Source organism: Colius striatus, chromosome 1 (assembly GCF_028858725.1).
Source record: "Colius striatus isolate bColStr4 chromosome 1, bColStr4.1.hap1, whole genome shotgun sequence".
NCBI lineage: Eukaryota > Metazoa > Chordata > Aves > Coliiformes > Coliidae > Colius > Colius striatus.
In genome coordinates this window covers 192,752,400-192,767,995 of record NC_084759.1, presented here as the reverse complement: position 1 = coordinate 192,767,995, position 15,596 = coordinate 192,752,400, and the positions used below count along the sequence as shown (strand labels likewise).

Sequence of the window (15,596 nt, the reverse complement as noted above, 5' to 3'; positions counted from 1 at the left end):
AGTGCCTCCTAAGCACATTGATGTTCCTGCTTCCATATAATACTTAGTTTGTAAAGCAAATTAGCTTCCCCTAGGGAAGAGGCTGTGTCATCTTCTCAGTATAGCTGGTGTCTTGCATATCATGGGTGCTGCTGGAACCTAATAATAATTAAATGTGACACTTCAGGGGATCAGCACAGCATGAAACACACTCTATGTGGGAGCTTGTTACAAATAAGTGCATTAGCTTAACTCTCAGCTAGAGCTGCCATAAATTGGTGAGCACAGATGTCTGATCTCTCTAACTGCATGGCTTTAGTTAACAGTACCAGCTACAATTAGACACTAATTGCACATTCGCTGGTTATGAAAAAGCATCTCCCTCTCATTAAACTTTATATTCATATTGTCGTCCTCTGGGAACAACTCATTACACTGCTCTGGGATTCCCACTGCTCTGATGAGAAGCAGCAGTCAGCAGGGGTCACAGTGGCAATTAATAGTCCAGAAACAGCACGTCTAGCAGATACAAAAGGGCATGAAGCAAATAATGTGATCTAAAGATCTGTCTTTCTGTTAATTGCCCTATCCAAGGAGACAGAAGCCTGTTGCCAGTGGCCCAGTATGGGATAGCCCAGCTGTGACAACTCCTGGCATGGAAAGAACTGGCACCCTTAATAAGGCAAAAATTTAAGTCAGCATATGCTGTCCACTGTTTACCTTGTTGTTGTGAAAGAAGAGCAGAGGAAAGGCTCTGAGGTCTCCAGGCAGGGGACAAGTAGAGGACAGGGAGGGCATAGGGCTGTGCTCTCTCTATCTGCATAGTAAAGAAAGACACAGGTGTAGCTGAAATGCATCATTTTACTCCACACTCTATAAGCAGCTAAAGATAGGCCATACATAAAGAACAATCTTTCTCCCAAGCACACAATTCATAGAGTTACAGAAACATAGACTCTTTTTGGTTGGAAAAGACCTTTGAGATCATCAAATCCCACTGTTAACCCAGCACTGTCAAGCTCATTACTAAACCATGTCCATCAGCACCTCATCTAGATGGCTTTTAAACATCTCCAGGGCTGGAGGCTCCACCACTTCCTTAGGCAGCCTGTGCCAGGGCTTGACAACCTTTTCAGTGAAAAAGTTTTGCAACTCTCAGTGATGTTTGCCTGTTTACAGATATGCAGTTTGTTTCTTTTCTTTTGAGTATTTGTGTTCTTTGTGATGATTCTGGAATTACACTTGAGGAGTGAGAACATGAAGCAGGCAGTACTATGTCTAGACAGTTTCTGTGTATCCATATGTTTGCTGCTATTTCCTTTATTAATAAATACCCAATTAACACTTATATCCATGCAGCTGTAACAATCTATGTCTTGGAAGGAACACCTCCAGAATGCATTTACAGTGTTCATGCAGCTGATCCCGAAAAAGCTGAACTCAAAGTAAGTTGTATGAAATTAAAAAAGAACACAAGAAGAGGTTTAGTCACAAAAACAAGAAGCATTTTCAGTAATAAACTAAGAAAACTCGGCCTCAATGTTTTGACACAAATTGTATTTTCATTTCTTAGCCCTCCAAAATCAAGGAATATTGAAAGCATATTGGTGTAGTTCATCAAAGATGTAGAAGAAATTATCTCTTTTTTTTTTTTTTTAAAAAGAGGCTTGCAAGATATTTTTTGTGGCTGAAAGTGACTAAAAGTAGATAAAATTTGCAATTCTTTTAAATGAGACACTAAGGAAATCACAACACAACTGAACCTCAGCGTTTTGACAGTCCCAGGGCAAACTGCAATCTTCAGTGAGTGAAATGTGTGAGCTGATCTGAAAATACTCTTGGTATCAGCAAAAATTTCTGGAAAGTGATATTTGTTTGCAAACAAGGAAAAGTAACTCCACTTACCTAAGAACTGTGTTGCAGTTTTGCTCTATTTGCTTTAGGTTTATAAAAGACAGCATGTACAAGAACTGAACCTGAAGATGCTACTTCAGTGTGTAGTATTATTCAAGAGACTAATTAGTTTGAAGTCTGACCTCAGGCTTTGTCCAGCCAAACCACCAAACCTGAGCTGACACGGAGGGAAACAGAAGTCTGGGAGTTTAGCTCCGGTTTGTTTCTAAGAGCAATAGCAGCGGGTTCCACATGCCTTCTAACCCCAGATGCATCTCAGCCACAATTAGCAAGGTGCAAATGTAGAAATGCTGGGCAACTAGTAAAACAATAATCCAGACAGGGAATTTAGACAGGTCAACTGGCAAAAAAAAATCTTACAAGAATTATGATCACCTAACTGCTTCATTAAAAACAATTTCAATAAGTCTATCATACCAGGAGGCAAGTTGTTTCACTCATCTCTCTGTACCTCCTGGTGTTTTTTCCTAAAAGTTAACACCAGAGCAATTGCATTCCTCGGACAGACCTGCTCAGTGGATTTTGCATGTTACTTGTATGGTGCATGACTCCTCTGATGCTGCATACTTCAGACTTTATAGGTATTATTAGCACCTGCACTAGCAAAGGAAATGTCCTTGAGGGCTTACTGGTGATGGCTTGTCATGTGGAAGATAATGGGGAGGAGGTGGTGGGTATATAGTAGCTACCTGGTGGCCACAGAGTGCTGCCTTTCTTCCTGTGGTGCATGTTTTTGGGGTGCTCAGCTCCCTCTTACACCCCTGTGTTGGTGTGGCATCCATTTATGTGCTGCAGGTACATGCTGCTGCTAAGCAGCTGTGTTAATGCTGTTGTGAACATCCTGCAGCTATATACCCCTATGGACTCTGAAAGACCGTCCTACCTCCTTGCCCTCTCCCATCATCTGGACCTCCAAACTTCATTACCACCTCCACAGCTCTTACAATCCCCAAATCCAGCCTCATCCCCTCTGTCTCCTCCTCAGTGCATGCACTCTCTGCCACTGCAGAGCCAGTGTTTACCTGCACTGCTGTGGCTCTGCTGGCGGCCCTCTGAATTGAGTTCTCAATGCACACCTGGGATTCACAGAGGTAGAGAACAGTTTTGGCTGTAATGTATTTCATTGTCTGTAACTCTCTTCTGACTAGCAAGCAGACTGTGTCCAACTGAATTGGAACTGCTTCAGGTCGGATGATCGGGGCTTGTGCTAGCACCAGCCTGTCAGCATGTGTCTTTATGCAAAGTTTGAGTTTCCTTATGCAAAATGCTGTGCTATAACTCAGCCCTTTCTACAAGACAAGGGATGAATGGAGGGATGCTTAAAGATACAAAGACTAATTCCTCACTCTCTTCATTTCAGTATTCCCTGCTCCCTACGTCAGTACCATTCTCAGTCTTGGACAGTGGAGCCATTTTTACCACAAAAAAATTTGATTATGAGACAGATCCACATAGGTGAGAATGTGTTTTAGTTATTAGCTTACAGTAGGCAGAGAAACATTCTCTTACATAGCCACAGAATTATTATTGTTCTGTTTTCTTATTTAACAGTTACCTTTTAAATATAACAGTGACAGATCCAGATGGACTCAACTCAACTAAAACAGTGAATATAAATATAATTAACATCAATGACGAAAGCCCTTACTTTACCACGTGAGTGAAAATCTTCTGTTGTACTCCAAATGTAGATATTTTCCCAGCTTTACTGCTTTGGTACCAATGGGAAGGTGAACATAAGGGCAAGTAAATACAACAAAATGTTATTGATGATTCTAGTTCTTTTCTTGAAAAGCTTTGCCTTCATTTCCCTCTTTTGTTGTTATTTATATTCTTAATAGTTTCAGGTTTTCTAGGCTCTGTCTTCATGCTAAGAACTGCCAAACAAGCTTGTTATACTTGTTAGCATTTAGAGAGGTTACAGCTATGCAAAGACCTTTGGACAAGTTCAGACAAGGAGATGAATTTTGTCCTGTGTGGATACAATTGTGTAGAATTTACCCCTCATGCAGATGTGCATTTCACAGTAATGATGTTTATTCATGCAGAAATGTCTAGACATAAAAACATCTCACTTTTGATCTGTCTTCCTCTTCTTCCCAGACACGTTTGTAAACAATCCTGGTGATCTTTGAAACACTGTCATCTCCTACTGTGTCATAGCAGGAAATCGTCTCCTAACACACAAGCCAGAAATAGCTTTTGAAGACTAATGGAGTTTTAGATGGAGTCAGGAATATTGTTGAAAATTTGGGGAAATGGGAAAGCATGTGCTTATGCCACCAGTGGGCTGTTTTGCAGTTGAAAGCACAAGGGACAATCAATTCTGAAATAGGAGCTTGACAATTATTACAGTCAATCTGATTCTGTTGTTGATTTATCTTTGCCACTTGCGTGAGAGATCGGTTGGATTCAAGACACTCTACGTCTCCTGATCCTGAGGCTCTCTAAGGTCCTTGCTGAGAATGTTTATGATGGCTGCTCTCCTGCTATCTATGCAAAGCAGAAGACACCTAAGCCACAAGAAGAGATTTCCAGACATTTGTTTGGAGCAATCTTCTGGGTGTTTTGTGAAGGCAGAGGAATGCATAGCTCCTGGATTGAGGCCAAGCATCTGGGCTTTGCTGGGTAAAGGGAAGGAGAATCTAATGAAATAGAAGAATGAAATGTTAGAAACAGGCGAGGATTTTTTTGTTGTTGTTGCTGCTTATTTAACACTTGAGCCTTCCATCTGCAATTATCAATGAGATTAACTTCTCACTCTGTGTTACTGTATTGCTACAAGCAGGAGGAATCCTCTACCCAGTGCCAACATTTGCACATTGTGTTCTAGATTGACTATTTCCTCCAAATATTGCCATTTCTGTTTATTTATTCTTATATCTGGAAGAGCAAAGGAGCTTTTAAAAATATTTATCTATTGTTTGAATGAGTGAAAGCTGCAGTAACTTGATAAGACTCAATTCTCACGTCAGAAATAAGGCCTGGTATTTGTTCTCCCTTTTAGGTTGACACTACAGACCCAAAGTAGTTGCTCAGTTTGTAAAGACCTTTAAGTTAAATTACACTTCATTACCCGTCCTTAGAATGCACATGTATCACCCCTCCCCACTTGCACACTGGGGCTATGTACTTTCTGACACTATAATAATTAGTACTGGGAGGAGAGCTGGGGAAATTCAATGAGTTAGCAAACCTTCTTTATTTTCTCCTGATCAAAGCTGTCAAGAACAGAGTTTCAAAGGGTCTTTTTTAATTGTTCCTGTACTACATGCAAGCAAAACTGTTTTTAGTGTTCACAACACTACATTGGCATTCACCCTTTAGAAAATCTGGCTGTTAAAATCAATGAAAACTTGCAGAGTGAGGAAAACAAGGGAGAAGACAAGAAAATAAACACATGCTTCCTTCGCAATTACACTGCAGTGTCTAAAAGGTCTGCTTGGTAAAAAGCCACTGGCAGGTGGCAGACAGATGGACAACAGGGCATAGCCCCGACTTAGCTGTGTAGGAAGGGGCCCTCAACTCCTCTGCAGCTGTGCTGGTGCTCAATAGTGTCCCACTTCTTCCCAAGAGGTCTAGTGGGCATAGGACAATGGCCTGTGCAGCATGCAGGAGGCCTGGTGGGGCTGTGAAGATGGGGTATTGGTGTGTTTGCTGTCCACAGAGAGGTAGGAGTTGTGGTCCCTCTGAGCATAGGGAGATCCCTATACTTTGAGCCAAAACCAGTTAGAGCTGTCCCTCCTGTATTCCCCAGTGATCATAGAGGCATTTTGGGGGTGGCATTTTTAGCAGCAGAGAGAAGATCTGTTGCTATTTCTTTTGTTTCTGATTGACTCTGGAAGAAACAGAACAACAACAATGCCAAGAGTGAGACAGAAACTTAATTAATACACTGTCTCAGCAGCCTTCACAAGCTTCTGGCTCTAAATCAGGTGTTTTTGCTGGGAAAACCCTATATAATTTCTCTGCTGTGTGCTTTCTTCTTTTTGTATGAGTTGACAAAACAGTTGAAGATACTGTGTCTTCTTAACCATTTTAAAAATTGCAAGTGCAGACCTGGAAACATGGGATCCTCTGTTCTGTCTCTGCAATTCTCTGCTCCAGTTGCTAAGTGCCTCATGATGTTGGTTTTCAGGTAACAACAAAGGCCTCATGCTTTCTCATACTGAGAGCTGTAGACTAGTCAATTAGCTAAGTGGTGGCATAGGAAGATTAAAATGTGTAAAAAAGATTAAATCTTGAAACACACTCCTGATGCTTTTCTGAACTCTTGAGCAGGAGATGATTGTATGTTTGTATGTATTTCACTAGCTGTTGAAGTTCAAGCCCAGTCAGCAAGGAAGCCCCAGGCAGCCAGTCACTCACTCCCCCTCCCCACACCTCCTGTACGATGGGAGGAGAATTGAAGAAGAAAATAAAAACTCGTGGGTTAAGATAAAAACAAATATAACAACCACACTAAAATAAAGTATAATAATGGTAAGAAGAATAAAGTATAATAACAGTAATTAAGAGAAACAAAACTCAAGAAAAAGACAAGTGCTACACAATGCAATTTCTCACCACTGGCTGACCAATGCCCGAGCAGTGATCCGCCTCTCCCAGCCAACCCCTCACCCCCGCCACAGTTTATATACTGGGCATGTCATCCTGTGGTATGGAATAGCCCTTTGTCTAGTTTGAGTCAGCTGTCCCGGCCATGTTCCCTCCCAGGCTGTTGTGCACCCACTGCCCTCTCCCCACCCTCCTCCACACCTCATCCACTCATTGGTAGAGCAGGGTGAAAAGGCCTTGATGCTGTTCAAGCACTGTTCAGCAATAACCAAAACATCCCTGTGTCATCAACAGTTTCTTCAGCATAACCCAAAATATAGTCCTGTGGCAGCTACAAGGAAGAAAATTAACTCTATCCCAGCCAAAATCAGGACACTGGCTTACATCAGTCTTCATAAATGTTTTGCATGACTTTTGTGTTCTTTCTCATGCCTGCTTTTGCATGTGGCTCAAATACCACAACTGCATACCTGAGTGCCCATGTGAACACAGGACTGCAACCATGACAAACAACCCTGCACCATTATCTGCCAGAATATATCTGAGCTATAAACTCACTTAATTCATGGGAAATTTGGGACCACTGTCATACCAAACAGCAGAAGTGAAGAACCATTTTCTCTATGTGTAATAAATCAGATAGGCAGGTGTTGCTGGGATTTTGGAGCATGGTCATCTATTTGGCACTCACAGGAGTGGTCCTCTCTGCCTCCACTTAACTGCAGGGGCAACTCAGCTTTTTAGTAATATTATTGTCTTAAAAAAAGGCTCTAGCATTCATTCCAAATAATGATTAATTACGTTAATGTTCTACTTCTGCTTTTCTCTTGCAAAATGAATGAGTTAAAACCAGTGGCTTGACAAGCTGGTGGCTCTGTAGCTAGATGGACTGCATGGCTTAGCCCCTTTCGTCTTCAGCTACCACGGCTCTGTGAAAGTCACATTGTTTTTACTGTGAAAAAGTTGCAGAGGAAGAACAGTTATTTGTGTGGTTATGTCACGCTTTATGACCACAAACCAGTTCAGCTATTCCTACACATCCGGCTGGCAGGACCCGTGGCTGGGATACATACTCTGACATGCAAACAGCTGTCTCTGAGCCCAGCACAGCCATGGCTCTGCTGCTACAACTAGGTGCTCAGAGGAGTCTGTGACCACCTGCCCTTACGAAGATCATTGTGGACTTTGCTGAATTTTGTTTCATCTCATAGAAAACAAAGAATCTTCAGGATTCCAGAGGAGCAAACCCCGGGCACTGTTGTTGCGAATATCACAGCTAAAGATCCTGATGATGAAGACTCTCCCAGCAGACTTTTCTACAGTATCCAGTCTTCTGACAGATATTTCTCTATAAATCCATGTAAGACAAACAAAAAACTGCCTTCTGACACCCTCAAAAAAGAGTGGTTACTTCTGAAGAAACGTTTTTGCCTTAGTTTTAAATGGACTTACCCTGCTCTGTGGCTATCCCTAGAAATAAGAAATGCTGGGTACTTTATAAGGGCTAAAATCTTTGGTCAGATGACCAAGATTCAGTAAGATATCTTGAAGAAAGCAGACTAAAGGTGACTTCTTGACAAACATTGACTTACAGCTGGAAGGTGACAGCCCCTTGGGTGGCAGTGAGATTAGCTGCCTTCTTTTAAATCTCTGCATTGCCCTCTCTGGGGCTCTTTAAAGAGCTGCACATAGTTAGACTATGTCTACTCTCCTGAAATCTGCTCTAGCACTGAGGTGTACAGTTAAGCTGCACCTCAACTTCATTGCTTGGTTCATGACTCTCCTTAGGCAAGGCCATCCAAAGAGTCCTCTCTCTCATGGTTGTCCTATTTGTCCTATCTCTGTGCTTTCTGGTGTGTTTTCTGTGTGACGTTTCTGCCTCAGGCTAGCATTCAGTGGCTGCTTTGCTTCTCCTCTGCTATTACTTTAGAGCTGCTTATCACAGCTGTAAGAGGTGCCACACCATACAGTCCTGTGGGGGATGGGGATGGTTCTTAAATGCTTTGGATTTCCAGTGCCCTTTGGCCATGAATTGTCATCCTCCCCCTCAATAACACGCCAAATGGGAGAAGACATATACACTATTCCTTTACCTCCTTTGTTCCCTGGGAATAGTACTGTGCTGTGCCATAAAAACCTTCTCTTTTTGAACAGAAGCTACCAAAAGGGGAAAAAAAAAAAGTGAATGGCTGACCAGAGCACTCTCTCACAACCTATCTAGCATTCATTCCAAATGATGATTAATTACGTTAATGCAATCTCTTACAGCTAAGAGCAGCTCTGTAGATGGTGTGAGTAGATGTAGAGGTGCTGAATGCTTGAACATAACAGTAGAAAGTATCTAGAGAGCAAGGACAGCGTGGGCATTAGGAGCTCATTGTCCTTGATGCTCTGTGAGCTCACTCAACTGACTTACACTAGGTCTTTGGAAGTGTAACAGAACTCCAACTGCTTTCCTTTTTGTTCCTACCTGTCTGCTGAGCTATCCTGTCCTCCTGCATGTACACCAGAGTATTTGTTGCTTGCCTCCATGGTGAACATCTAACTTCTGGCTGCTTTCTGCCCAGCAACTGGAGTGCTACAGGTGACTGGGAGAATCGACCGCGATGCCCTTCCACTGCGGCTCCATCCCAACATCTCGTTGACAGTCCATGTGGAGGACAGTCCCAGCGGTGGTCACACCAGTGAAATGCAGATCACAATCATCATTAATGATATCAATGACAACTCACCAGACTGCAGCCCTTCTACTTTCGGGTATTGAGGTTCTTCATTGCCTCCGTGCTGCCTTGTTGCCCCAGCCCAGTGTTCAGGCTGAGATCCATCAGTTAGGGTCCTCAGGCCTACAGCTAGAGATTCAAATGGACATTTATCACTAGCCTGTGAAGTTTAGTGTTCACTCTAAGTGTCTTAGGACACAAAATTCTATTTCCCAACATGTTCAAAATGGAAATTTGTACTAGAAATATCTGTGTATAGCCAATTTATTTGTGTTTGTTTCAGATACATAAACCCTTAGGATATCAGATCTACAGTTACTTTCTTGACATGTACAGATCCAGGCTCCTCCTCTCTCACTTCATGCTAAACTGTGGGGATTTGCTCACCAGGGAATGGTGGGTTTCCAGTCAGTTCTGGAGTTTTATTTTAAACTTTCCAATCTTCTTTTCTAAATCTCTCCCTGGTGACCCTTCATGGGTTTTGTCTAATGCAATCTATAAGGTCTCCAGAGTCCAGATCACCTCTTGTTAAAGGTGTCTTCTGTGCATAGTAACTTAGCCGTGGACTTTGCCATGGCCATAAATGCTCTGAGACCTTTGTGATGGTCAGGTAATTTATAAGGACATAACACTGACTCTGTTTTAAAGATGAAGTGTGTTGTAGAAAGACCAAGCCAAAGTTGTCTGTCTGAAGTGTTTGATGTGCCTGGGCTCTGATCTTTCAGGCTACACCACATTACACAGTACAGTTTTTCAGGTGCACTTTCATTAGTTTGACAGTCTTACAGATAAAAATCCAGCATCTCAGGCCAAGAATCTATGCAACAAGGAATTCCCAGTTAGTGGGTACCTAGTTGCTCAGTCACTATCTGCTAGAAATGTCTTGCATTTAATTCACAGAATTTAGCATAGAGAAGTCAATTCTTCAGGGTGCTGCTTAGTTACAACATCCATGACAATAACACAACATTGTTACCTAGAAAGCTTAGATTTTGATCTGAAGGAGGCAAAAATCTTCAGGGAAAAAGTATTAGATAGTACTTTTGGTTGGTATTTTGGTTGGTTCTTGATTTTTTTAAAAATTCAATTCTATCAATTAAAAGAAATTAAATTGACACTCTCTGCCCCTACCTTCCATTATGTCCATCACAGAGACCCTCACTATCGGGAATGTTAATTTCACAAAACAGCAGAATCTTATGGCTATTGGTTAGAGAAAAGAATGAGCTTCTCATTCTTCTCAAGATAACATTATCACCTACTAAGGAAATGAGTGCTGTAAAGATGTTTCAAAATGTTACTGATTAATTGGACTAATCTTGTGCATTAAGATCTTGTGACAGTTTCTGCAGTTTAGCTGAGTTCCAAATTTATGGTTTGGATCTGGCTAAATGTTTATGTCTTGTCCATCATACTGAGCTGCTGTCTGCCACAGTGTAAGGGTCAGAGTCTTCATCAAGTGTGGCCTATTAAGATCAAGGATTTTACTTAGAAAATAAATGGAAATCAACATGTTGGCTTGTAATATACGACAAGTTCAAGGAGAGAAATATGAGTTGCTCTGATGGGAAGTGTGTTTGTTTTAAACAGGAGAGAGGTAAATGAAAATACACCTGCTGGGACACCTCTTCTTGATCTTAGAAATTACTGTGAAGATATTGATGTTGATCCATCAAACAATCAATTTAATTTCACTGGATTATCTGGTTTTGGAAGCAATAACTTTGCTCTGGAATCCACTGTGTCTGGAAGACTTATGGTCAGTGGTTTGTGGCTTTATAATAAATTGTCCCATTTCAGAAGCTGACTTATGAAATATTATAAGTTATTTGAATTCATTATCTATACAAGAAAAAAAGAATGATTCTAATGAATGTCACAGCTGGTATGATGTGGAGAACTACTCTTCTGACTGGATATGAACTACATACCCTTTGATAGGATATATCCTGTGGATTCTACAGGATTTGGTGAACAGAGAACTGTTTTATCCAGTTTTAAATAAATGTGCTAGATATAATTAGAAAAAAAAAAATCCCTTTTTTAGGGAATGTGAAGCACAAACTTTGATATGGATAAACAGAAATTTATTTATTCATACCTATTTATTCATGATGGATTGTGGAAATCCTTGCTGTTTAACATGAATAATTGAAATACTTGAGAAATCCCACTCTCTGTAACCACTTCCCAGCTTCATTGGTCAAAATTGGAAAACCAGTTTGAGTGGTTTTCACAAAAGTGTGTTGATATTTACATTTGTGTGATTTTTTTCATGTCAAAATATAGGTTCCTTATGCTTATGGCTGCTGGTGTATTTGCATTGGGCAGAACTCCCACCAGTTGCTGGACATGTGCAATGGTGGCTGTTTTATTGCTTTGAAAAGAGCTGTGGACAACTACAGAAAAATGGAAAGATAAAAAAAAATTAGACATTCTATTTGAAAGACAAGAGTGCTACAGGAGCAGTAAAACAAGCTTACTCTAATTTTTGATCTGAGGTATACATGTCAATGAGCACTGCCCTTTGCTTCACTTGGCAACATAAAAAACATTTTCATTGTGGGACAGGATATAGCTGTTGTCAGCCCTTTGATCACTGTGTGTGTATAATGTAACGGGGTACATGAAGGGTCCTGTTCCTCCAGGAATTTCCCTGCAGATGATCAGCAGTGGATGCCTGTGCTTTAGCTCTGACACAAAGTTTATGAGGCTCCTACAGAAAGACAGAGAGTTGAGGAGATTAGGATTTAAATTTGCATAAGCCACCATGTAGTAACAACATGGTTCTTGGATAAACACTCGTGACTGAGTCTGATACCGTTAATACATGTCTGCAGGCGTGATCTCAAGGAGTAACTATTACTATTTAGCAAGAGCAGATTATTGTTGAGCCAACAAAGGGCAGAGTAAATAGCCACCTCATTACATGAGCTTTGAGTTAACTAGGTAAAAGGCCAAGACCTTATGATCCAAATGATAAAACTTCCTGCACTTAAGGGAAAGAAATTTTGTTGGCAGAAGGAAAGGGTTTTGAATTTCCAAGAGATACCAGAGCGTGAACATGTAGAGCAAGCCTGGAATTCAGTCCTGTAACTGATTAATAGCATATATTATTCCTACAGGGCAATTCTATATATCCAAGGGAGAGATAACACTTACAGAATGCTGAAAAAAAGAGTTCTTGTCGTCATGTGTATTGTGAGTTTATGCAAGGAAGTCTAAGTTCAATTTTGTTTCTTTTTTATTTAGATGACTGAAAGTATTGATTTAGAAAATCAAGGAGTTGAAGTTTATTCTTTGACTGTCAGGGTGCAAGATATTGCCTATCCTCACTACTCAAGCAAGTATCCCTTTTACACTTCTTTTGATATTTTCCTGTGCTGTAACAGCACGGAGAGAGGAAAACCATATGTATTTTGAATATATGCATGAGAAAATTTCACAGCCATACTTAACTATAGCTTAATCTTCTGTTATATTTCCAGATATCATCTACATTTACATCAGGATAAAGCCAGTGAATGAATTTTTCCCAGTCTTCAATAATTTATCACATGAATTTAACGTTCCAGAAATTACTAAAGGTATGGTAACTAGCACCTACATGATAGAAATAATGTTGTCATGTTGATAAGGATCCTTTTGCTATAAATGGATTTCTGTATAATTGAATGAGGAGAATGGCTCAAAGCTCCAGTTCAACCAGGGTCTCACCATACAACCACCTACTTCCCTTAAATAGACAAAACTGGCAACAACTCCAATTGTACAGATGGAAGCTGAGACACACATAAAATCAGCAATTGCACAAGAAATCTGTGACAGAGCCGGGAACTGAACTCAGATGCCTTGTTTTAGACTATCTTTCTGCTCTTGCTAAATTAGCCTTTTGGAGGGAATGTGGTGGTTTAAAGAAACTATTATAGACTCACACAGATGAGTGAGGACTCTCTTGGCCCAGGCATGGTGCAAGATGGCCACACCATTGTCTCCATAGATTCAGATCACCTTGGGTGCAGTGGGTGCCCTGGCAATAGGGTGGGATGGGAGTGCAACGCTGGAGAGGCTATGCTTAGTCAGATAGCAGCCAGGGCAGCTTCTTGTGCCTGAAGGCAAGGTCCTTCCCACCCCTTAACATCCCAGGAACAGCAGCTGCAAATGTGGCCTTAGAACAGACCTATTGAAGTTGTGCAAATGCTCGAGTCTCATCTCGGGACCGTTTCTATCCCCTTGTGAGTCCTGCATGCCGTGCCTTTGCACAGCAGTGCCATGGCATCTTGCCTCCTTGGTAATCCTTGAGTGCCAGATGTCACTGCCAGCCAGCTCTTTGCTGTGCTGTTCAGAGCACAGCAGAGTAGGCATGGGAATGGCATTTTCCCTATCAGCTTCTCCCTCCTACAACCTGATGTACCAAACACATGCCTTCTGCACCAGAATCTCATTTACTGTCTTTATTCTCTTGTCTGAGAAAAACATTAGAGGTATGTTAGATATTTGATGGATAAATCTGACCCTTTTTCTGAACTTTCTAGGGTCACAGAAAAACTGAAGGTGTAAGGGACTTGTGTGGATCTTAAGTCCAACTTGTGCTCAAAGTGAGGACAGTTTCAAAGCCACATCAGATTGCTCAAGACTTTATCCAGTTTCATTTTGAAACTCTCCAAGATGGAGACTCCACAGCTTCTCTGAGCCCCCATTCCAGCTGTGCAACCTTCATTCTAGACAGTTGTACCTTGTACTCAGCTGGAATTTTCTATGTTGCAGCTTGTATCTATTATCTTTTCTCTTCTCACTGTCCGCTTCAGAGAAGGATGTATCTTGCTCTTCTGTATTGTAGTCTTTTAGGTAGGGGAGCACAGAAATTAAATCCCTCCTTCACCTTCCCTTCTCTAGTCTGAACAAACCCAGCCCCCTGCTTCATCTCCTCTTGCATCTTCTAATCAACCCTTCCCAGGCTTTCTCCACTTTTTTAAACATATCTCTTGTACCCAGGCCCCCAAATTGGCCACAGGTACCTTTATGAGTGCTGAGTATAGTGGATTAATCACTTCTCACCGTGTGCTGGTAATACACTTGCTATTACAGTATATGGTCTCCATTCCCCCAAGGGTGCTCAGGTGGCTCATGTAGAACTTGTCCATCAGGGGTGGGCCCAGGGCTCATTCTCACAGAGCTGCTGCCTGCTCAGTCAATCTCAGCCTGCACTGATGCATGGGCTTGCTCCGGCCCAGGTGCAGGATGTTGCATTTGGCTGTCCTGTTGGCCTGTAGCTCCAGCTTGATAGGCTCCTCTGAATGGCAGCCCTGTCCTCCAGCACGTCCAACACACCCCTAAGCTGCTGTTACTCACAAAACTGCCCCAGTGGCCATGTCAACAAGAAGGATGTCCAATGGATGAGTGGGATGTAGTGAAGCCACCCATGAAACTCCAGGAGATTTAGCAGCCAGATAATCTAGCATCTGTTTGAATTCATCAAATAATTATGGCCAGGGAAGGCTTAAAGCACAGGTGAAGGCAGCTGTGGCTATAGTCAGCAGACCTGTGTGTTCTACAGTGCTTCTGCATCCATTTTCCTAATTCAGGAGGCAAGGAGTAATGGCGAGGAAAATGCATTCTTCAAGCAGTCCCATCATCCTGCCCACAACTCCCTCTCCCTTGTTATGGGCAAAGGAGCAGGCCCAAATTAACAGCCCTGCCAACCCTGGAGAAACTTTAGCAGTCCTGGCTCCGGCAGGAGGCAAATAGCCAGGAAAGCAAGGAAGGCTAAGGGAGGCAGCCACTTAGAAATCAAAGGACCTCATTGTTCAGGTGTTCATACCAGATTGTTGAATTGCTCAGCAACCTGAAAAAACCCACATTTTTTGTTTCTGTGGTGTATGGATGGATCTTGGGTTTCTACTCTGTTTCCCAGTGGGCATGATATGGGGAATTTTGTAGCACTTCCTATTCTGAGCGTGTCTCCTCATACCACTGACGTGTATCTTAGCAATGTAACACTTGAAACCCATCTGTGACATGGATATGTCTGTAAAGCTCACTGTGTCAGCTACACAACCTTGGTGGATACTGAGACTATAAAGAGAAGTACTATGCGTTTTTCTGACTCAGACTTCCTTTTGTTTTGGGCTGAGTTGACATTAACAGGGTGCTTGCTGTTGCCGTACTAAACAGTAGCCATCAGTTTGCAGTAGGGCTGGAGTTCACAGGGTCAGGAAGGAAAAAAAGTGCCAGACTTCACTTACATCCTCTTTCTGTCTTACTCTGTGCATGAGGACAATTCATCCTACATATCTTGGGGCCATGTGGATTCACTTAGGACCGAACCAATGTCTGCAGAGATTGGTGTGCACGGTCCCATCTTGGTCCTCACAGTTTGCAGCACTGCCTCTCATAGTTTGCTTCATAGATGCTCACCACAGAGGT

General features: G+C 41.9%; 1 protein-coding gene across 1 annotated transcript in view; it reads left to right on the top strand.

Annotated features, from left to right (window-relative positions):
• Nucleotides 1-15,596, top strand: part of CDHR3 (cadherin related family member 3) — a 41,171-nt gene that overhangs the window by 10,429 nt on the left and 15,146 nt on the right. The window contains exons 4-11 of the mRNA XM_062020216.1: nucleotides 1,339-1,424; nucleotides 3,254-3,348; nucleotides 3,445-3,549; nucleotides 7,662-7,810; nucleotides 9,018-9,207; nucleotides 10,761-10,929; nucleotides 12,423-12,513; nucleotides 12,659-12,757. Coding sequence (XP_061876200.1) covers nucleotides 1,339-1,424; nucleotides 3,254-3,348; nucleotides 3,445-3,549; nucleotides 7,662-7,810; nucleotides 9,018-9,207; nucleotides 10,761-10,929; nucleotides 12,423-12,513; nucleotides 12,659-12,757 — 984 coding nt within the window. The remainder of the gene's footprint in view (nucleotides 1-1,338; nucleotides 1,425-3,253; nucleotides 3,349-3,444; nucleotides 3,550-7,661; nucleotides 7,811-9,017; nucleotides 9,208-10,760; nucleotides 10,930-12,422; nucleotides 12,514-12,658; nucleotides 12,758-15,596) is intronic.